The sequence below is a fragment of the Mustela erminea genome, chromosome 1 (genome assembly GCF_009829155.1).
Source record: "Mustela erminea isolate mMusErm1 chromosome 1, mMusErm1.Pri, whole genome shotgun sequence".
Lineage (NCBI taxonomy): Eukaryota > Metazoa > Chordata > Mammalia > Carnivora > Mustelidae > Mustela > Mustela erminea.
In genome coordinates, this window is record NC_045614.1 from 66,912,133 (window position 1) to 66,935,322 (window position 23,190).

Sequence of the window (23,190 nt, forward strand, 5' to 3'; positions counted from 1 at the left end):
TTTATTACCATTTACTCTCCCTCTTGAAATTTCACTATAGATACACCACTTCATTTTTATTCTCATATTCATTTTAAACATGAATGCAAATCATATTCAAAGCATACAATAGCAGTTATATGATTTCAGCTTTAAAAAAACAGATTAAACTGGGGGAAAGATGAGTAACATTAAAGTGTATTTGAATACTTGACATACCAGTGAATTTCTGGCTGATGGGTACACTGACTGGGGTAGATTTCACAAGTGTGGCTTTGCCAATAGGGTCTAGATCTTTAAGGTCTGGAACTCGATCGTGATAAATGAAGTCATTATCCTTCTTTGCTGCAGAAAGGGCACGGCTGATTTTGTCAGAAAAATCTTTCACATTAACATATTCATCATAGCGAGATGCCACTGTCTTAATCAATTCTGCTGCATGCTAAAGAGAAAATGTTAAAAAAAAAAAAAAGAAAAAAGTTTTCTTTTTTTCAACCAAGGATCCAAGCATTAGTTTTTCAAAACAATCTTTGAGGACTTGTATTTCCAGCAATGTGGTCAACAGAATAATGTCGAAACTACCCCATCACAAAATACCAAAATATCAAAAATAAAGAATAAACATAGCCAGCATCCCTCTAAACACATGGGTGAATTACCAGTAAAGTAAAAGAAACCCATGGGCCAATAAGTATAAACTGACAGTGAGGGAGGCTGGCTGTCAAATATTTCTGTATCCCAAAAGACTAGCAATTAAAACGCATTAGAAGTGGGGCACCTGGATGACTCAGCGAGTTAAGCATCCAAATCCTGTTTTCAGCTCAGGTGGTGATTTCAGGGTTGTGGAACTGAGCCCCACATCAGGCTCCATGCACAGCAGGGATATTGCTTCTCTCCCTTTTTCTCTCCCTCTCCTTCTGCCTCTCTCCCAGCTTGTGCATGCACTATTTCTCTCTCTCTCTGATAAATAAATCTTTGTAACACACACACACACATTAAAAGCTCTCATGGAACCTGAAATACAGAGACATATCGATCTACTGAGAAACATGCCCTCACCTCACATAGAGGCAGGAACCTTGAAGAGCTACTCCAACAGTGAAAGGATGAATCATGAAAAAATGACCCAGCCAACACAGGAAGGCAACGAAGCAGCATGTTATCTCAGTATCAACAGGAGTATATATATATATATATATATATATATAAAATCATCATTAGGGATAAATTAAGTACTTAATGCTTAACATCTGCCAATTTGCCAGAAAGACATAAAACTTCTTATACTTTGCATTTAATAAATCTCTATGTATATAAACAATTAAAATGCAAAATGGATAAATCTACCCCTCATCAGAGGGGAAAACTTTAACATTCCTGTCTCAACATGACAGACCAAGTAAACAAAAAAATTATTAAGATTACAGAAGATCTGAACAGCACAATTAATGAGTTTGATTTATGAGATATTGAGAACCCTGGAATCCACAATTAGAGAATATATAATATCCTCAGACACAGGGAACATGTATACAGAATAACCACTGAAAATAAAGCAAGTATGAAACACCAAATTATAGAAATACATGAACGGCTTAATGATATAGAAATACAAGAATGGTTTAAGAAAACCTACTTCTATAATTCTCCAAATAATAAATTTTTAAAAATCAAATTATCTACACAGGTATTGAAAAAGCACTGATAATATTCAATATTCAACACTGATATTTTTGAAAATCTTGGTAAAATCAAAATAGATATTCAATCCCTTAACATGATAAAATCTTAACCCCCAAAGCTAATATACTTAGCAGAAAAATTTAAGAAACATTCCTAGAGTCAAAATAAAATGGTATCATCAACAACCACAGAATATGTCAAAACAAGACCAAAAAAAAAAAAAAAAAAAGAAATCAGACATATGAAATTTAAAAAAGGAAAAAAAAATCATCATTTACAGGTGATGTATTTGTATATCAGGAAAACCTAAAAGTCAACTACACTATTCTAAATAATGAGAGAGGTGGCTTAGATGCAAAATCAACAGAGCAAAACAAAAGCTCCATCTTCAATGGAAACTAGGAGACGGAAAATATACAAATTTAAATCACTTATCACATTTGATCTGTAAATATGTGGTCAAATAGCAAAGTTAGTACTACAGTATTCAGATATACTGAACACACTGGAGAAAAAAGGGACTACTAAGCTCCCCTCCCCCCATGAGCGGAAATGACTTTAAGCAAATCTGAAAATGATGAAATGAAATGAAGTAACAAGTGCCAACAGATGATAAAGGCAAAGCCAAATGGCCCATGTCAGCCACCAGGGGTCACAGGAAAAACCAAAGTGCTAAGGGACCTCATCCCAAGCGGGGACTGCTGAGAGCAAGAGGCTGATTAATCAAAGCCAGAGAGGCTGGGGGAAGTAGACAAGAGGAGTGAAAAGCAGGGAGAAAGAAGAAAGGGGGTAAGCACTCAGAAAAGGCCAACAAAATAAACTCTCAAAGCAGACACACCACTCTACAAAGCAAAGGCTGTGAGGGATTCAGGGAAACACAGATTTGGAGGTTAACAGTCCTTCCTCAACCAGTCTAGGTTTATAGAGACAAAGAAGTGAAACTGAGGAGGGTGCCCTTACACAAAGAGGCATGAAACACTCCCAAGGGCCATTCCCCCACTCAGGAGCCTCTTGCTATCTATCAGAATCAATCCTCATTCAAATACAAGTAACCAATACGGCATGCCATCTGCCTCAACACAAAGAAACCAAGAGGAAAAGGATGAAAATGAGCATATAAGTAAGTTTCCAACAGGTAATAAAAATTCACCGAAGAAAGGTTGTCACAAAGCAGATGAAAACAGCATGCTAAAAAAACTAAAATAAACTAAAAAACTTAAGGGTATAATCATAGTATCAAAAGAACACAAAATATGAACAGAGGACCAGATGGCCCAGACAACAGTGAATGAACAGCAGATAGCAAGAGAATGTGCAATAGGAACTGACAGAACTCAAGCAAGAAAATGAAGAAAAACTCAAAATCACTTTTAAAGATTGAAATATTTACACAAGTAACAAAAAAGAGATGAGACATCACAGACACCATTTAAGAAACACACAATCCAAGAAAGTGAGGAAAATTCAATATGACAGTCAAGGAGAGGGAGGCCATTACAAATTAAAGATTTGTAAAACACATCAATCAAATACAATGTGAGGACCTTGTATGGATCCTGATTTGCACAGACCAACTGTAAAAAAACAGTAAGAAAAAATCCGGGAAAACTAAACTAGGTCTGCATAATATTATATTACTAATAACAGTTATTAACCAGTTATTAATCTTGCTGAGTGGGATGACATTGTAGTTCTAGAGTTTTAAGTCTTATCTGTTAGAGATATATATAGTAAAGTACTTCAGGATGAAATATGTGAAATACTCCAAAAAAATAAGAGGGGAAGGGGAAATAAGTAAAACACAAATAGCAAAATACTGATAACCATGGGCACCAAATATTTGATGATTCATACATTACATAGATTTTTTTTTCAAATTTTCCATAGTAAATATTTAAATCAAAAAAAAACATATAGGGCGCCTGGGTGGCTCAGTGGGTTAAGCCACTGCCTTCGGCTCAGGTCATGATCTCAGGGTCCTGGGATCAAGTCCCTCATCGGGCTCTCTGCTCAGCAGGGAGCCTGCTTCCTCCTCTCTCTCTCTCTGCCTGCCTCTCTGCCTACTTGTGATCTCTCTCTGTCAAATAAATAAATAAAATCTTTTAAAAAAATATATATAGAAGCATATACAAAAAGATCAGGAAAATTCAGAAATGAGAGATGGATACCTATCAGGCATTAAAACACTCTAAAGAGTCAATGACTAAAACTGTATAGAACTAGAACAATGAAAAAGAATAAAGGTTTAGAAATAGACCCAAATATATATGACGAATTTAGTGTGTGACAAAGCCAGAATCTCAAGTCAGCGGAGTAAGAAAGTCACTGTAATAAATGGTTTGGGGAGGGGTGCCTGGGTGGCTCAGTGAGTTGGAGCCTCTGCCATGATCATGATCAGGTCATGATCTCAGGGTCCTGGGATCGAGCCCCCCATTGGGCTCTCTGCTCAGCCTGCTTCCTCCTATCTCTCAGAATGTCTCTCTGCCTACTTGTGATCTCTGTCAAATAAATAAATAAATAAATATGAATATATATAAATAAATAAATGGTTTGGGGACAAATGGGTAAGCCATCTGAAAAAAAGGAAAACTGGATCCATACTTCACATATCAGGATAAATTTGAAGTGGATCAAAGATCCAAGTATAATATACAGTAAATTACAGATGCATTATACTTTTATTATCAGCAATCCAATTTCTAGAAATTTAAGGTATGCCTGCTGCTGTGGACTAAACTGTTCACCCCGCCCCAAAAATTCCTATGTTAACACTCTAACACTGAAAGTGATGGTACTTGGAGATGGGACTTTAAGAGGATTATGTTCTGATGAGGCCATTTGGGCAGAGCCCTCATTATGGAATTAGTGCCTTTCAAGAGGATGAACCAGAGAATGTGCTCTCTCTCCTCCCCTTACCCATGTAAGGACACAGAGAGAAAATGGCCAACAGTCTACAAACCAGGAAGAGAACTCTCACAAGAACTCTCAACGAGAACCTAACCATGCTGACATCCTGGTCTCAGCCTCCACAACTATGAGAAAACAAATTCCTGTTGTTCAAACTCTCAATCTATGATTACGGAAGCCAGAGCCAAGACACCTGCTGAAATACAAAATGCCATGCGTACATAATTATTCACAGCAGTATTACTTGCACGAAACCTTGCAAACATGCAAGTATCCAGCAAAAGGGGACAGCAATAAACTTCTATTTATACAATGAAGCACACTTCAGCTCTAAAGAAAAATTAGGAAGGTGTCTCTACTGCTATATTATTATTGTTATTATTATTATTATTTTAAGTGCTGCCAAAGCAAGCACCGTATTGCTATATTAAAATGGAGATATTCAGGATATGCTGTTGCATGCTTAAAGCAAGACACACAACGCTATATGAAGCACAGTACCTCATATGTAAGAATGGGGAGAGTTAAGAACATGCATTATGTATGCAAGTGCATATATTTGCTTATATTTCAAAGAAAAAAATACTGAAAGGATTAAATGAGAATCTAATGGAAATCACCTTTAGGGCAGTGGGGAAAAAAGATGGAGGAAACAGACAGAAGGCAAACAGAGAAAGATAAAGTATACACCTTTACATATACCTAATTTTCCCAATTTTAAATTTCAAAAAATTTCTGAAAAAACAGAACAAGGAATAATAATAGAACCACACTTAGGTTCAACAAGTGTTAGCAATTTGTCATATTTGCTTTATCACTCTTTCCCATATATACACTTACATGTATTTTTTTTTTTTGCAGGATCATTTGGAACTAAAGTTCGTCCATAAATATGTAAGCATACATCTGGTAAGAACAATCTCCTTAATATCTACAAACTACTATCACAACTAATAACAAGCAATACTTTCACAAAAACAGTTTTCTTAGGTTCTTCATTAATAAATTAAGTATATCTGACAGATACTCATTCTAGAGTAGTCCAAGAGACTCACCTGTAACCTTGCGATCTCTTCTCCAAATTTCTTCTGTTGCTTTGCCAGGATAGACTGGTGGTACTCAGCGTTGGCCTGCATGATACAGTGCTTTGCAGCCAAGACAGGGAACACCTCCTGGAAATAAAAATACTGACCAGGGGAGAGTCCAACCACACAAACCACCACAGACAACATGGGATGCAGGAAGAAAAAGGAAAAGGAGACAGAAATTAGAATCACCCCATTAATGATTTAGAGATAGGTTAGTCATTAGGTGTAAACAGAGAAGACCACATGATTCTGCAGGAACTGAATTCAATGAATCCATCTTTTTTCTTCCAATTAAAATTAAGGGGTTTTTCTTTTGAACTGTAAAGCCAATTTAAGTTTCTTAAGTCTTCAATCAAGCCATGAAGTCAACATTTTGTTTACAAAGAAGACAAGAAAGCATGCATTAGAAAGAGAAGGGAAACAGACATTCACAGAGGAATACCAAGCACAGGGCTTTAGAAGCTTTCTTATGAGTCCTTACCCAGCCCATAGAGTTAACTAAACCACCATTACTCACATACACTAATGAAAATGCTCTATAGCTGACTGTTTCGTCATGTTTAAAAGACAAAAGACAGTAAATTAAGTTCCCACTTACATTTATATCCTAAGAGAATTTTTTAATAAAGATGATTTCTAGCCATATAAAAATTTAGTATAAATGCTAACATTTCAGATCATATACTCAAAAACACAGAGCAAACAGACAAATGTACTAAATTAATACCTAACATGATGAAGTGTTATTTTTGCCCTAATTTGCTTTGAAAAAAATTCCAGTCAAAATTAGTTTTAAAAGACCCAAACACATGAACCAGAGAAGTACTTATTTCAGTAGATATTCTTCCAAAATGTCAAATCCTAGCCTGCAATCTTGCTGTCTTTAGGAAGTACATGACATATGAAATCCAAGAAATATACTAGGCAGTCATGGTCTAGACAAAAAAATAAAGACAGTCAAAAACTCAAGTACTACCTGGTATGCTTTCCTGTGTCCCAGTGAATAATTTGCTAGCTTCCTGGATCACTACTTGCAGATATTCCAGTTTTATAACTAGAATATGAAAATACCTTATGAGCTTTATTAGTAAAAAGGCAAAAAGGACATCTGAATCTCAAGCTGTACTCATGCCAGGTCTCAAGGTAAGGCTGGAGCAACTTGCTATTTAAACAGGAGATTTTCAAGGAATACCAGGAATGCTGGAGAGGTAGTTTCCAAGTCTTTGAAGGTGACATTCTTCTCTCCGTGACACGACTGAACTAATGGCCCAGCAGGATGTAATGGTACACTGTGCAGCTGAACATGAGGTCTTTCAGATGAAAAAAAGGTGAGAGAAGATCCCAAGGCTCTTTTCAGGAGTAACAGTATTAACATCCAAGAGTCCTGGGCAAATATCTACTGATCTCTTGGTGTACTTTAAATCTCCAGGAATTCCTTCACATGAATTCCTAATTCTCTAATTTGCGCTGTTGAGATAATTTATGTGCTTTTTTACTTCATTAAAAAATTGTCCGCAATTTCATAATTTAAAAGATTCTTGAATGACATAAATCAATAAATTCTCCTACAAAAAATCATGTAACAAAAACCATATGCAGATATAGATAAAACCAATTACCTGAACATTTCTTTTTTTTTTTTTTTAAAGATTTTTATTTATTTATTTGACAGACAGAGATCACAAGCAGGCAGAGAGAGAGAGGAGGAAGCAGGCTCCCTGCTGAGCAGAGAGCCCGATGCGGGGCTTGATCCCAGGACCCTGGCTGGGATCATGACCTGAGCCAAAGACAGAGGCTTTAACCCACTGAGCCACCCAGGCGCCCCAATTACCTGAACATTTCTGAAAGAGTAGTTGAAACATACATTTCACACAATCTGTTAATTCCTTTTTTTAACCATTCTGAGTTCACTTGTCAGTCTAATCATCTGCTTTGTCATTTACAAATGATCATCACTGACTAGTCTTTTCAAATGCCATTCAGAAAAGTTTACATTAAAACAATTAATACTCCCTGTGATGTGTGGTTTAAGATGGTTGTTTCCTTAGCTGTCCAACAGCAGCCCAATTTTCTATCCCTGTTGGCAAAACTTACTTCTAATCAAAATATTAGATGAATTTGTTTCTTTTGCTTTTGTCTTTATGTCTGTTTTTGTGCCTTAAGACTCATCTTTAAGAAAATAGGACAAAAATTAAAAGAGTGACTAATCAACATGCTCAAGTATTCATGCTTATAACCAAATCACCAATGAATGAGAACTACACAAATCTTCATGCGGTAAAATTACTGGAGAGGTTCAAAAATTTCCAGAAAGAGTTTTAGCTTGGAAAAACAAATTTAGTTAAGAGTAGAGACAAAGGCATACCCTAAATATAAAAGAATTTTCCATGCATCCTAAATAATTTCTACAATACATTCTCCAAATGCCTCTCCTAAAATTTCAAGTTTCTTTATAAAACGTAATTTTCAATGCACCTTCTTATAAAACATCCAAGTTATTTCCACATGCAAAATAACCAAGTGTTTATAAAAACAATAACTGACCTTGGGGAGAGTATCTTTGTACTGACACTGTTTAAAAGCATCACCAAAGTAATCTGCAGCCTGATTAGCCAATTTAGCTATGATGGCATCTTTCATTTTATCTGGAATAAAATATTAAATTGACCATTATAATTAAAATAAATATAAAATAATCATGTTAACAGTATAAACACCAAGATCACAAGTTTGTATATTTGTCTAAAAAAAGTCCTTACTGATTAAATCAATTCTTCCACATAAAATTTAACCACTTTATAGGCAAATCCAGAGTCAGAAAATAGATTAGTGATTGCCACGGGCTGGGAAAAAAGGAGAATGGAGAGGGGGTTTGGAGTTTGTTTCTGGGGTGACGATAATGTTTGAAAATAAGGGATAGTGCTAGTGGTTTCAAAACTCTGAATATACTAAAAAACAATCAACTGTAAATTTTAAAAGGGTAAATTTTACTATATATTAATTCCATCTTACTATCTTACTATTAGCTGTTATAAGATAAAAACTATACCAGTTCATATTGCTTCCATAAGATGACTGCTCTCTTATTTTCAATTTCTATGCACTTCCACAATCAGACCATATCCCAATCTCTCATACTAACTTACACGCCTCCTAAAAATTGTTTTTATTTCCTCATTCACAGGACCAGGAACTCTGTCTAGATGCTCCTTCTTATTAATTACATCTAGTTTAGAGTAGATCTCTTCGAAGAAACTCCTCTTGACTAATCAATCTAAAATTACCATGACTCCCCCAGTATCCTCACCCAGAGCCAGACCACCAGGCATTATCACATAATCTATTTTATTTTCTTTATACCAATTATCTCCCTTTAAAATCACCTTGGCTACTTAATTTCTTGCTTATCATCTTTCCCACACTAAAAATGTAAGCTTCCTGAAAGTAAGAATCTTATTTGCAACCTGTATCTAGAGCCTAGAGCAGTGACTGGCACACAGTACATACCCAATAAATATATGCTGAATGAATGAATTTATGACCCACTACAAACCTACACAAATACTATTCCAGAGTTTAGTATTTTAAGACAATAGCTATCCATTTCATAAAATGCTTCAAACACAGCCTACATTCATAAATGTTCATTTGTACCACTTTAATTTCAGAAAAAGAAAGTTGAAAATTTTCAATTACCCATGTGTTAAGTTCAAAGAGGAAAGCTCTACACTGAGCATATTATATTCTAATCACCTTCCTATTTTAAAAGCTTATCACTTCTTTTCACATGCAACAAAATGGAGGAAAAATTACAATTACCTCTTGTGGCTTTTAAAAAAAATACTTCTTGGGCCTGTGCCAACATAATAAGACTGAGGGTCCCAACAGTATCTGGAGATATGTCCACAGTAGGCTCTCGATTTAAGGCAGATAAAACTGTCTCTTTAATATGTAAAAAGGCACCACTAGCAAACTACAGGGAGGAAAAAAAGAACTTCTTTGAAATCTACAGAAACCCAGCCAAGACTTAATTTTCTATTACACACAAATCATTTCAAATGTTAATTTAGTTGAACAGTTACTATTTTTAAATTTTTATCTTGTTACAAATCTAAAAACAACTGACCTACAGACAACAATGCTGTACAGTTAACAAAAGATTTAACAAAGATTAAAAGTACACTGCAACAAAAATACAGTAACTTCAGAGGACAAATTGGTTAAATTTATTTTTAGATATACTTCCTCAAGACTAACATAAGAATAGAGGCAGGGATAAAACATGATTAAAATGCATTTTTTTTAAGATTTTATTTATTTATTTGAGAGAGAGACAGTGAGAGAGAGCATGAGCGAGGAGAAGGTCAGAGGGAGAAGCAGACTCCCCGTGGAGCTGGGAGCCCGATGCGGGACTCGATCCCAGGACTTGGGATCATGACCTGAGCCGAAGAAGGCAGTCGTCCAACCAACTGAGCCACCCAGGCGTCCCTTAAAATGCATTTAATACTAAAATGATTTTACTTTGATCCCAAACAAATCCATCTGTCAAGTAATTAAACATGCCATACTTAGGGAAAACCTCAAATAGTACAGGTGCCTAGTCCTCTGAAGAACAGCGTTATTATCCACTGTAATGATTTCTATTTGGCTTTCAAAGGTCCCTGGTGAAATGTTCCCCATCAGATTTTTTATTCCTAATTATATTTTGCTGAAGTTAACACAAAAATAACTGTTTTTATGAAACAAATGATCCTGGGAAAAAGAAAAACATCAGTCTGGGTTTAAAAGGTGTTGTGCGGGGTGCCTGGGTGGCTCAGTTGGCTAAGCACCTGCCTTTGGCTCAGGTCATAATCCCTGACCTGAGCAGGGATTATGTCCACCACATCAGTAGTGTCAGGCTCCCTGCTCAGCAGGGAGTCTGGTTCTCCTTCTCCCTCTGCCCTTCCACCCTGCTCACGCTCTATCATTCTCTCTCTCAAATAAATAAAATCTTTAAAAATAAATTAAGTAATTAAAGGTGTTGTGGATTATAGAGAGATGCTCTGCAGAGATAATTCAAGGTTAACTGTACTGAAAGTGAAAATCATGTTTTCTGCAGTCAGAAGTATAAAACTAGAGCATGTGCAAGAGGCGATGACCTGACCTTGCTCAACAAACTAAGAGAATCACAGACTAGAACAACAAAGAATCCAGTCTCTCTCACCAATCTTGGAAATGGAGGCCCACAGAGGTTATTAAAGAACACAACTAAGTCCACACAGCTTCTTGGTGGCAAACAGCCTAGACCGGCTTAGGATCTAGGTCTTCTTACCAATATTACCCCTCCCTTTCCATCACAGTAGGTGACCTACTGTGAATCACAGAAGTGACTCACAGGATGTAATGTTCTCAGTAATTAAGAATGCCCTCTAAGATATCACATGCCAATTAACTGAGTTACAGTTAACAGAAAAGTAAATAATTAAGTTTACTTCATTTTCACATTTTATTTTTTTAAAGATTCTATTTATTCATTTGACAGAGAGAGATTCATTAGGCAGAGAGGCAGGCAGAGATAAGAGGAAGCAGGCCCCCCACCGAGCAGAGAGCCCAATGTGGGGCTCTATCCCAGGACCCTGGGATCATGACCCAAGCCAAAGGCAGAGGCTTTAACCCACTGAGCCACCCAGGCACCCCCATTTTCACATTTTAAAATACTGGCCCTCTATAGCCTCAAAAAGAAAAGGGATGCGCATCATGTTTGTCATCCATGCCCATTCAAAACTACAGGGCAAGCCACAATTTGGAGCACCTTGTTTGCTTAAAATGTACTTTCCTCTCACTTCTTTATTTTTTTAAGATTTTATTTATTTATTTAGAAGAGAGAGACACAGTGAGAGAGGGAACACAAGTAGGGGGAGTGGGAGAGGGTGAAGCAGGCCTCCTACAGAGCAGGGAGCCTGATGTGGGGCTTGATCCCAGGACCCTGGATCATGACTCAAGCCAAAGACAGACACCCAACAACTGAGCCACCTAGGCACCCCCCTCACTTTTAAAAGAGCATTCCTCACCTCACTCATAAACTTAAATATCAGGAAAAAAATCAGACACTCAACCTCTAAGACAAGCAAATTCCAGAGCCAAAGAAGACACTAGAAGCACCATTTGGAATTCCATAAAATTTGGAATCAGAACACCTGAAACCCCAGTGGACCGATTAACACTCTGACCTTTTAGTCTCCTTGCATATTAAATGAGAAGGACATTATGTAACATGCATTACAAGGCTTATAGGATAGTAAAATAATGTCCATGAGTACACTTTGTAAATAACAACGTAATATAAAACATGAGAATGTAATTATACATATCACTCAGCAGCAATTTGTTCTTTAAATAAAAACAAAAATAAAAGTTAATACACTGCCACAATTATGCCATATTAGTAAATGATAATATCTAAAATCTAAATTTAGCCAACTTAAGAACATTACATATCTGACCACCTTTAAATATGACCTCTTTGTTTCTCAGAGTTAAAATTTTCTTAGGTCTTAACTTTTTTGACAATGGTGAAATTTTATATGTGTCTCACTCTAATAAAAAATATATTAAAAATAATGTACATCTGACCCTTGAACAACAGAGGTTTGAACTACACAGGTGCACTTATGCATGAATTTTTTTTTCAAAAAATACACTATGGTACTATATGGTACTATGGTACTATAAATATATTTTCTCTTATGTAGTTCTTAATAACACTTTCTTTTCTCTAGCTTACTTTAAGAGTACAATATAAAATACATGTAACATACAAAATGTGTGTTAATTGTTCATTTTATGGGTAAGGCTTCTGGTCAACAGTAGGCTATGAGTAGCTATGGTCTAGGGGAGTCAAAAGTTATTACAGTGTATTTTTTGACTGTGAAGGGGGTCAGTACCCCAATCCCCATGCTTTCAAGGTTCAACTGTACAAAATTTTTACATGAGATCAGTTATTTGAAAGGGATTTACCAAGAACTTCACCTAAAACATTCAATCATTTGTTGTCCCAACATTTATTGAGCCTTTCTTATGTGCCAGGCACTGTGCTAGGTGCTGGGTATACAATGGTGAAGAAAACAGAGCTGGACTATAGGTATGACATTTATCAAAATTCAAAAGTATTCAGTAACTCATTAAAAAGTACATTACTTTTCAAGAAAAGTATAAAGAAACATCTATAAACCTCAATATAGATTATTTCCAATTTAATACAACGGAGTGTGAACCATTATATGGTTACTTTTCTACATACCTGATAATGCTTAGCAGCCATTTTCAATCCTTCATCATTATCCAGGTTCTGTTCCGCTGCAATTTGGCTAGCTAGGGCTGCACAGTTGAACAACACACAGCTCTTTTCATATCCTAAGCTTGCAAGAGCTGTAAAAAATTAAGAAGGAAAAATTTTTCATTTATTTTTCTAAAAAAAATGAATGTTTCAGAGATTGACTCACAAAAACAAGTTTCCAAACCTCTTTTCTCACCCAAAATAGTGCCCATATTTCTAATGCTGTCCTGCCAGGCATTTATTTCCACAGCAATATTCCTATCCTCTAAAATTCAAAAGATCAAGGAATTATTCTTTCCTTCCCTTTATGTCCAAAATGTTGTGAGGTTCCAAATGAAGTCATTTGTCACTTAAATCCAAATAAATTATTTCCATTTTCTCATCACCGCTCTCAAAATTGTATCTTCTCACTGCATTCAAGCCAATTCTTCACTACCACAAACCTAACCCAATTCAAGCACCTCCAAGCCTGACTCCGTTATGCCAATACATCTCTCAGAAGGCTAGCAGATAATGTGGTTAAAATACAACTCTGCTCAAGAAACTACACACTTCACATCCACTGGGATAGCTACTATCAAGAAGAGCAACAATAAAAAATAACAATTATTGGCAGACATAGGGAAAAACTGGAACTGCTGTGCACTACTGGTGGGAATGTGAAACACTGCAGCTGCTATGGAAAACAATATGGCAGTTCCTCAAAACATTAGAAATAGAATTCCCACATGATCCAAAAATTCCACTTCTGGGTATATACCCAAAGAACTGAGAGCAGTCACAAAAAGATATTTATACACCCATGATCATAATCAAAAGGTAGAAGAAACCTGAAGTGTCCACTGATGGACAAACAGATAAACAAAATGTGGTATGTACATACAATGGAGTATCATTCAGCCTTAAAAACGAAGGAAATGCCATCACATGCTACATAGTGGATAAACCTCAAGAACATTAAGTTAAGTGAAATACGCAGATCACAAAAAGACAAACTTACAGGCATACCTCATTTTATCGTGCTTCACTTTATAGGGCTTTGCAGATAACTGCATTTCTTTCTACAAACTGAGAGTGAGTTAGTGGCATCAAGCAAGTCTATCAGTGCCATTTTTCCAACAATATTTGCTCGTTTTGTAGCTCTGTGTCACATTTTGATAATTCTCACAATATTTCAAATTTTTTCACCATGATTATAATTATATTTATTAGGGTGATCTGTGATCAGTGATTACAAGTCACTGAAAGCTCAGGTGATGATTAACATTTTTTAGCAACAAAGTTTTAAATTAAGTTATATACCCAGTTTTTCAGATATAATCCTATTGCATACTTAACAGACTATAACATAGTATAGACGTAACTTTGATATGCACTGAGAAATAAAACAAAGCTTTACATGTGAACAAAAATATATTTGCACTCTTATTTTTAGCATCGTAAAATTACACAATATTCTAATGAGTGGGGAGGCCATGCTTTATTTAAGCAAGACATTACTGAAGGACACCTGATTCCCAGTATTTGCTACTGGATGTGCCTTCATAACTACCTCCTGCTTTATTTACGCTAAGTTTTTTGCTTCCCACTTCTTCCAGCAACTTGGTTCGTCACTTAATCTATCTCACCATCAACTCCTTTTCAGCCTATCAATTTGGCATTAAAAATCCTTTTTCTTGACCTGGTCTCCCTCTCAGCATAATGCACCCTTGTCCTTAAATCATTACTGCAAATTTTCTGAAATAAGCAATTCATATTTGCTGTTTTCATTTCCTCACTTCTGGTCCACACTTCAACCAGATGCAATCTGGCTTCTTGAGCATCCCCTTAGTGAAACTTCTTTCATTGCCGAATCCAGCAACTTCTCCAACTTTACATGACTTGACCTCTGCCACAACGACTCTGTTGGTGACATCCAACCTGAATGAATATTAGAGTTACCTGGAAGTATCTTCAAAGATACTAATTTCAGTGGCCCACCCTGAAAATTCCTCCTACCCTATCACATCTGGCATTCTACATCTTTACATCTATACCTTTCACGTTTTCCCCAGGTAATTCTATTGTAGCCAGGCTCAGAAACCACTGGACATGACCTCTGAAATTCTCCTGGCACTTAATTCCATGTCTCTATTTTCTCCTGGTTCCTCTGAGATTTGAAGGCTTTGTCTCATCCTCATTCCCAGAAACCTCTTCCCCTGTTATCCTTAAATGTTATAATCCCTACCTCTTTCACACTTTTCCCAATCTACACACTACCAGAGGAGACAGATTTATCATTTAATGATAACTGTTTTCAAATCAGTGCCTCTGCCACTTCTGAGTTTTAAATCCAATTCCCAAATGCCAAAGAAAAATGTCTACCCAGACATAACACAGAAAGGTCAAACTGAACTAGTCTATCTTAAGGAAAAAATATCCAACAAGTCAAACCAAGTTATAAATCTGAGAGTCAACCCTCAACTACTACTACTCTTTTCTGAGAAATAGTCAGCATATCCAGTTAGTTTCAACTCTGAAATGTCACTCACACCCACTCCTCCTCTTCTGACCCACATATACCACCCTGTCTAATCTCACCAACCTTCACCAGTCTCTTCACTGATCTATCATATCTCCTTTAGTCTCTAGAGTTAGACTTTCAGGAATCACATCCCACTTCATTAAATCCTTGCCTTATGACCTCAGAAAGTCACTTAATCTTTCTAAACCAGTATGTCCAACTGGTAATAATAGTGCCTTTCTTAAATGAAACAAGATGAAACCAGAGAGGAAGACAAACCATAAGAGACTCTCAGGAAACAAACTGAAGGCTGCTGGGGTGCAGGGGGGTGGGAGGGACAGGGTGGCTAGTTGATGGACATTGGGGAGGGTATGTGCTACAGTAAGAACTGTGAACTATGTAAAACTAATGAATCGCATACCTGTACCTCTGAAACAAATACATTATGTGTTAATTAAAAAAAGGTTTTTTGAAAAAAAAAAAAAACACAGTGCCTTTCTTCATTGGGCTTCTGGGGAATTCAGTTAGATAGTAGTGTGAAGCCCCTCCACAGGGCCTAGGTGTAATAAATACTCAATAAATGTTAGTTATTAATGTGTAAGAGAGAAGAATACAAATTCAGAGTATATTTTCAACTGTTCATAATCTACTTTCCAATGTCTTCACCCTCCATCATCCTCAATTCAACCTATGGTTTCAAGCCTTAACAATAATTATATTAATATGTATTATATATAATTTCTATTGTATGTTATTATATATAACATATACTCTGTAACGCATACATACTATAAATAATACATTACATTTAATCATTTATAAAAAAACATATTACTATTGTTTATTGCAGCTAATATTTATTGCATACTCCTCTAATGACTTCACATATATTCACTCATTTAATCCATGCAAGAACCCAGTGAGATAAATAGTATTTCACAGTACTATTTATTCCCCACTTATCAAAAAAATGACCTTTTGTTCTAATGTTCAACCTGTAAGGTTATTTTTTTAGGTGAGAAAACCAAATTCACCCTTCAGAGCCTAATTTGAACACTGCTTTCTTTCAATAAGCAGAATTCATGTCTTCTTCATTTTTGCTCCCACAACTTAGTTCATATACTCATATACTACCCACTGTATTTTAGAATGATCAGCTGTCATCCTAGTCAGACTGAATACATTTTTATAACTAGGACAGTGCCTGGCAAGGTGTAGGCTCTCTATAAATATTTGGAAATTACATTAAAATTTTAAGTTAAAAAGAAAATAAAATGTAAAATTTTTATTATTTACAAAGAGTTGTTAGGAGAGCAATTTTAAAAACCTAAAATAATACAAAGTGTTTAGACCTAGTTTCTTATCATTTTTATTAAAATAATTACATACCCAATTTTACAGATCCTCCAAAAAGCGAACCTTTATCAAAAGCATCCTTCCACGTAAATGTCAAGCAGATCTTGATAGAAAGAGAAAAAACAGAAAATTATCCTACTTTCTTGGATCTTATAAAATATTAGGTCTCTTTTGAAGGAAAATCCACAATGAGGAAAAGGACCAAAGCTTGTCAAAACATTATCCTCTCTAGTCTAACTAACTCCTTTCCCTATTCCTGGACCGTAAAATTTTCTTTTTTTAAAGCAAAATTACTGGCACTAAGATATTTCCAAAGGTAATTCTGCCTCAGTAATTATACATATATCATCCTCTCCAGAAAACACTATCTTATGCATCTTTACAACATACAATGGTTTGAACAGAACAGGCACTTAAGTAACTGTCAAATAAGCCAAGAGAAGCAAAGGCAACAAAGTAAGTACTATATAGGTTTCCCAGAAAATAAAATTAAAAACGATTCCATGTTGACAAAGTAGGAGAGAGGTTACTATGGGGGTAATGAGGTGAGATAATATGTTATTTTTTGATTTGGGTTGTGTTCATACGTGTATATTCCCTTTGTAAAGATTCAAGTTATAGGGACACCTGAGTGGCTCAGTCGTTAAGTGGCTGCCTTTGGCTCACGTCATGATCCCAGGGTCCTGGGATGGAGTCCCCACATCAGGTTCCCTGCTCAGTGGAAGGGAAGCCTGCTTCTCCCTCTCTCACTCCCCCTGCCTGTGCTCCCTCTTTCACTGTGTGTCTCTCAGTCAAATAAACAAATAAAATCTTAAAAAAAAAAAATTCAAGCTATACACATGACACATACGTATGCGATACATAAATAAAAAGTTCACTTAATAAAAAAACTACATCTCACCCTGCTTCTAAAATATTCCATACATAAAGTTTAAAAAGAACTTAACCATCTTTTAAATCATGTATTGGAATCCCATACAAAAATTTTGCAACTCAGAATTAAGAGAAATTTTCTATATATATAAAACCAGACAGAGTAACATAATGAACCCCACATAGTCATCACCAGTTTTAGCCATTTGTCCTTCTTGGTTCACCTACCCCCCACTTTCCCTGCCCCACCTCCAACCCCTAAGCATACACTTCTTTCCTTGAGTATTTTAAAGCAAATTTCAACATACTATGTCACCTGTAAAACATCAGTACAAGATTATTTAAAGTATTTTTCATAAACTACATTATTTTAAAACTTAGAAATGTCACAAAAATAAAATCTCGTTTAACAAGTCTCTCAGTTGGGGCGCCTGGGTGGCTCAGTGGGTTAAGCCACTGCCTTCGGCTCAAGTCATGATCTCAGGGTCCTGGGATGGAGTCCCACATTGGGCTCTCTGCTCAGCAGGGGGCCTGCTTCCCTTCCTCTCTTTTGTACAGTCTGCTTGCCTGCCTCTCTGCCTACTTGTGATTTCTCTCTGTCAAATAAATAAATAAAATCTTAAAAAAAAAAAAGTCTCTCAGCATTTCCAATATCTAGCCTTTAAGAGAAAGCAGACATTCTTGTAGTGTAACACCTAATCATACCAGAACTTGCAACTTCATATGCAACTATATGTGTCAAATTTTAAAACACATAAACTGAGACTAATACTTCCTCAATTATAGTTTCCTTCTTAATTCTGTAAAAGCCAAAGAGAAGGACCTCACAGATTATGTTAATCAGTCAACAGATCATACTGATATAAAATGTAGGGGGAAAAAATGCAGCCCAACGTTCCACATAAACGTAGTAACTAAGCACAGACAGCAACAGAATTCCAAGACATTCTTCAAAAAGACATCCAATTTTTATGAAATGGGCTTATAAGCTTCTAATTTGTACCAAAAGGTATCATAAAAACATAAAAATAGTAAAGTGATACCATGTGTGGGAGGAAAGTTTATATTATACAACTTTAAAACAAATTAAAATTAATGACTTACTTGATTTTCAGAGAATGGGAATTTGGGTTCAATGGAACAAATCTGATCATAATACCTAAAAAACAAGAAAATTTATAATTACCAGAGCTAAATATTATGTACATTTATGTATATACAACTGGTTTAAGAGTACACAAAACTTACTCATGCTTTGAGTGGCCCACAAATCAAATTCAGTCATTTTAAAATTAATAAACACAACCTTTCAATGCATAAAAAAGAATCTAAAATGCATTCAATAAAAAAAACTGTACAAAAGACACATACTCACCACCAAAAAAAAATACTTAAGTATTAATGACTAAAAGCAAACTAACATCTGCCCAAAAGCACTGTATTTCTTAAAATACTATTTCTTATTAAGGTAACTATTTGTATCCATTGGGTAAATTAATATATCTGGCAAAATGATATTTTTTTTAAACATTTATTTATTTATTCCAGAGAGTGCATGTGAGCAGGGGGGTAGGGCGGGGGAAGCAGACTCCTCACTGAGCCCAGAACCCAAAGATGGGCCTGATTCTGTGACCCTGACATCATGACCCAAGCCAAATTAACACTTAGATGCCTAACTGAGCCACCCACGTGGCTAACTTTGTTAATAAACTGCTATTTAAAAACAGGTTTACTAACTTTCAGATATGCTTTGGTTATATCCAAAAGATATAACCACTCTCCACCACTGTCACAACAGTACATCAAAGCTTCTACCCTCCCCAGAAATAATCCCATGATTATATTGGACAGTTAATCTTCAACAATGAAGGTAAGACTATCCAATGGAAAAAAGATAATTTCTGGGATACCTGGATGGCTCAGTCAGTCAAGTGTCTGCCTTTGGCTCAGGTCATGATTCTGGGGTGTTGGGATCAAGCCCTGCATCAGGCTCCCTGTTCCTCCCTCTCTGTCTGCCCCTCCCCCTACTCGTACTCACTCGTGATTGCTTTCTATCTCAAATAAATAAAATCTTTAAAAAAAAAAAAAGAAAAGAAAAGAAAAAAGACAATTTCTTCAACAAATGATGTCGGGAAAACTGAACGGTTTTTGCAAACTATGCAAAAAGAACAAAACTGGATCACTTTCTCAGTGGAGGATAGTGGGGACAGGTCACAAAGGTGATGGGGATTAAGGAGTCCACTTGTGATGACACAGGAATTGTTGTCTATAGTTAAGAGTCTGCTTGTTTGTTTTTTTTTTCTTTGTTCATTTAATGTTTCTCAAATTCCACATACAAGTGAAATCTCATGGTATTTGTGTTTGTCTGACTTATTTTGCTTACTATTATACTCTCTACATCCATGTTGTTGCAAAAGGCAAGATCTCATTCTTTTTATGGCTGAGCAATATTCGTGTGTGTGTGTATATGTGTGTGTGTGTGTGTGTGTGTATACACCAATATCTTCTTTATCCATCATCTATCAATGAACAGTTAGTTAGGCTGCTTCCATAATTTGGCTATTTCACATAATGTTTAAATAAACACAGGAGTACATATATCTACTCAAATTAATGTTTTCATATTCTTTGGGTAAATACTCAATAGTGGAATTACCACATCATATGACAAATCTATACTTAATTTTTTTTTTTTTAGTGAGGGGGAAAAAGCAGAAGGGGAGTGCGGGAATCTTAAGTAGGCTCCATGCCCAGTACAGAGCCCAAAAAGAGTCTTGATCTCATGACCCTGAGATCATGACTTAAGCCAAAACCAAGAGTGGAGAGCTTAACTGACTGAGTCACCCAGGCACCCCTATTTTTAATTTTTTGAGGAACCTCCACCCTGTCTTCCACAGTGGCTGTACCAGTTTGCACCAATACTATACAAGGATTCCTCTTCCTCCACATCCTCACCAACACCTGTTTCTTGTTTTTCTTATTTTAGCCATTCCAACAGGTGTGAAGTGGTGTCTCAGGATAGTTTTTCTTTTTAAAGATTTATTGTTTGAGGGGCACCTGGGTGCTCGGTCATTAAGTGTCCACCTTTGCCTCAGATCGTGATCCCAGGGTCCTGTGATCAAGCCCTACAACAAACTCCCTGCTCGGTGAGGGGCCTGCTTCTCCCTCTCCCACTACCCCCTTTCTCATTATCTCTCTCTCTGTCAAATAAATAAAAAAATCTTTAAAAGAAAAAAAAAGATAAATTATTTGAGAGAGAGAAAGAGCACATGTACAAACACAAGCAGGGGAAGGAGCAGAGGGAGAAGGAGAAAAGCAAACTTCCCACTGAGCAGGGAGCCAGTTGCAGGACTTGATCCCAGGACCCCAAGATCATGACCTGAGCCAAAATCAAGAGTGGGATGTTTAACCGACAGAAACACCCAGGAAGCACTCATAGTTTTGATTTGTATTTCCTTGATGATGTGTGATGCTGAGTATCTCTTCACGTGCCTCTTGGCCACCACATCCTCTGCCATTTTTTAACTGGATTGTTTTTGGGGTGTTAAGATTTTAAAAATTCTTTATATATTTGCATACTAACCCTTCACTGGATATGCCATCTGCAAGTATTTTCTCCTATTCCATCGATTATTGTTTAGTTTTACTAACTGTTTCCTTCACTGTGCAGAATGTTTTATTCTGATGTAGTCCCAATCATTTATTTCTGCATTTGCTTTCCTTGCCTCAGGAGACACATCTACAAAAAGTTTCTATGGCTAATGTCAGAAAAGTTACTGCCTGTGCTCTCTTCCAGGATTTTTTTGGTTTCACATCCACACTTAGGTCCTTTTTTTTTTTTTTTTTAAGATTTATTTACCTATTTTAGAGAGAGACAGCGCCCACATGTGCAGGGGAGGGGCAGGGAAGAGAATCCCAAGTAGACTCCAAGCTGAGCACAGTGTCCCAAAGGCTCTACCACATAACCCCAAGATCACCACCAAACTGAAACCAAGAGTCAGATGCTCAACCAACTGCGCCACCCAGGCACCCCCAATTAATCCATTTTATTTTTGTGTATGATGTAAGAAAGTGGTCCAGTTTTCCCAACACCATTTGTTGAAGAGACTTTTTCCCATTGGATAGTCTTTCCTGCTTTGTCGAAGAGGAATTGACCATAAAACTGTGGGTTCATTTCTGGATTTTCTATTCTGTTCTATTGATCTATGTATCTATTTTGTGCCAGTACCATACTGTTTTGATTATTATACCTTTATAATATAATTTAAGTCCAGAATTGTGATGCTTGCAGCTTTGCTTTTTCCAGATTGCTTTGGCTATTTGCAGACTTTAGCAGTGCCACACAAATTCTTGTTTGTTTTAGAGGTGCCTGAGTGGCTCAGTTGGTTGGGCAACTGCCTTCAGCTCAGGTCGTGATCCTAGAGTCCTGGCATCGAGTTCCACTTTGGGTTCCCTGCTCAATGGGGAGTCTGCTTCTCCCTGTGACCTCTCCCCTATCATGCTCACGAGTGCACGTGTGCGCACGCTCTCTCTCGCTCTCTCTCAAATAAAAATCTTTGGGAAAAAAGAGAGAGAGAGATTGTTCTAGTTCTGTGAAAACTGCTGTTGGTATTTTGGTAGGTATTACAATAAATGAGTGAACTGCATTGAGTAGTATAGACATTTTAACAGTATTTGTTCTTCTAATCCATGAACATGAATTTTGTTCCCACTTCTTTGTGTCATCTTCAATTTCTTTTTCTCATTACAGGGCTTGCACTTCTTTGGTTAGGTTTATTCCTAGGTATATTATTATTTTTGGTGCAAATGTAAATGGGACTGTTTTCTTAATTTCTCTTCCTGCTGCCTGTGCTCAATATTGGCGCATAAAAATGCAACAGATTTCTGTACCCTAATTTAGTATCCTGTGACTTTACTGAATTTATCAGTTCTAAACAGTTTTTTTTAAGATTTTATTTATTTATTTGACAGAGAGAGAGATCACAAGTAGGCAGAGAGGCAGGCTGAGAGAGAGAGAGAAGTAGGCTCCCTGCTGAGCAGAGAGCCCAATGTGGGGCTCGATCTCACATCGACCCTGAGACCATGATCTGAGCAGAAGGCAGAGGCTTAACCTGCTGAGCCACCCAGGTGCCCCTCTGAACAGTTTTTTGATGGAGTCTTCCAGGTTTCCTATATAGGGTATCATGTCACCTGCAAAGAGTTAAAGTTTTACTTCTTACTCACTAATTTGGATGCCTTTTATATCCTTTTGCTGTAGACTGCTGTGGCTAAGACTCCCTGTACTATGCTGAATAAACGTGGTGAGAGTTACCATCCTTGTCATATTCCTGACCTTAGAGGAAAAAAACTCTAAGTTTTTCCCCATTAAGATTACACTTACTTGATGAGCACTGAGTAATGTACAGAAATGCTGAATCACTATACTGTACCCTTGAAACTAACACTATGTTACCTATACTGGCATTAAAATTTAATGGGATATCTGG

The 23,190-nt window shown here is 36.5% G+C and overlaps 1 protein-coding gene across 3 annotated transcripts in view; it reads right to left on the minus strand.

The window, feature by feature from the left end:
• The window catches only part of PDCD6IP (programmed cell death 6 interacting protein), an 80,555-nt gene that overhangs the window by 39,922 nt on the left and 17,443 nt on the right, over window positions 1–23,190 (minus strand). The window contains exons 2-8 of one of the 3 annotated variants that reach the window (XM_032360679.1): window positions 18,809–18,863; window positions 16,865–16,934; window positions 12,937–13,064; window positions 9,477–9,630; window positions 8,202–8,302; window positions 5,625–5,756; window positions 199–421 (exon numbers count right to left, since the gene is read on the minus strand). In XM_032360679.1, coding sequence (XP_032216570.1) covers window positions 199–421; window positions 5,625–5,756; window positions 8,202–8,302; window positions 9,477–9,630; window positions 12,937–13,064; window positions 16,865–16,934; window positions 18,809–18,863 — 863 coding nt within the window. The remainder of the gene's footprint in view (window positions 1–198; window positions 422–5,624; window positions 5,757–8,201; window positions 8,303–9,476; window positions 9,631–12,936; window positions 13,065–16,864; window positions 16,935–18,808; window positions 18,864–23,190) is intronic. The other 2 variants (XM_032360761.1, XM_032360845.1) reach the window with 2 other exon arrangements.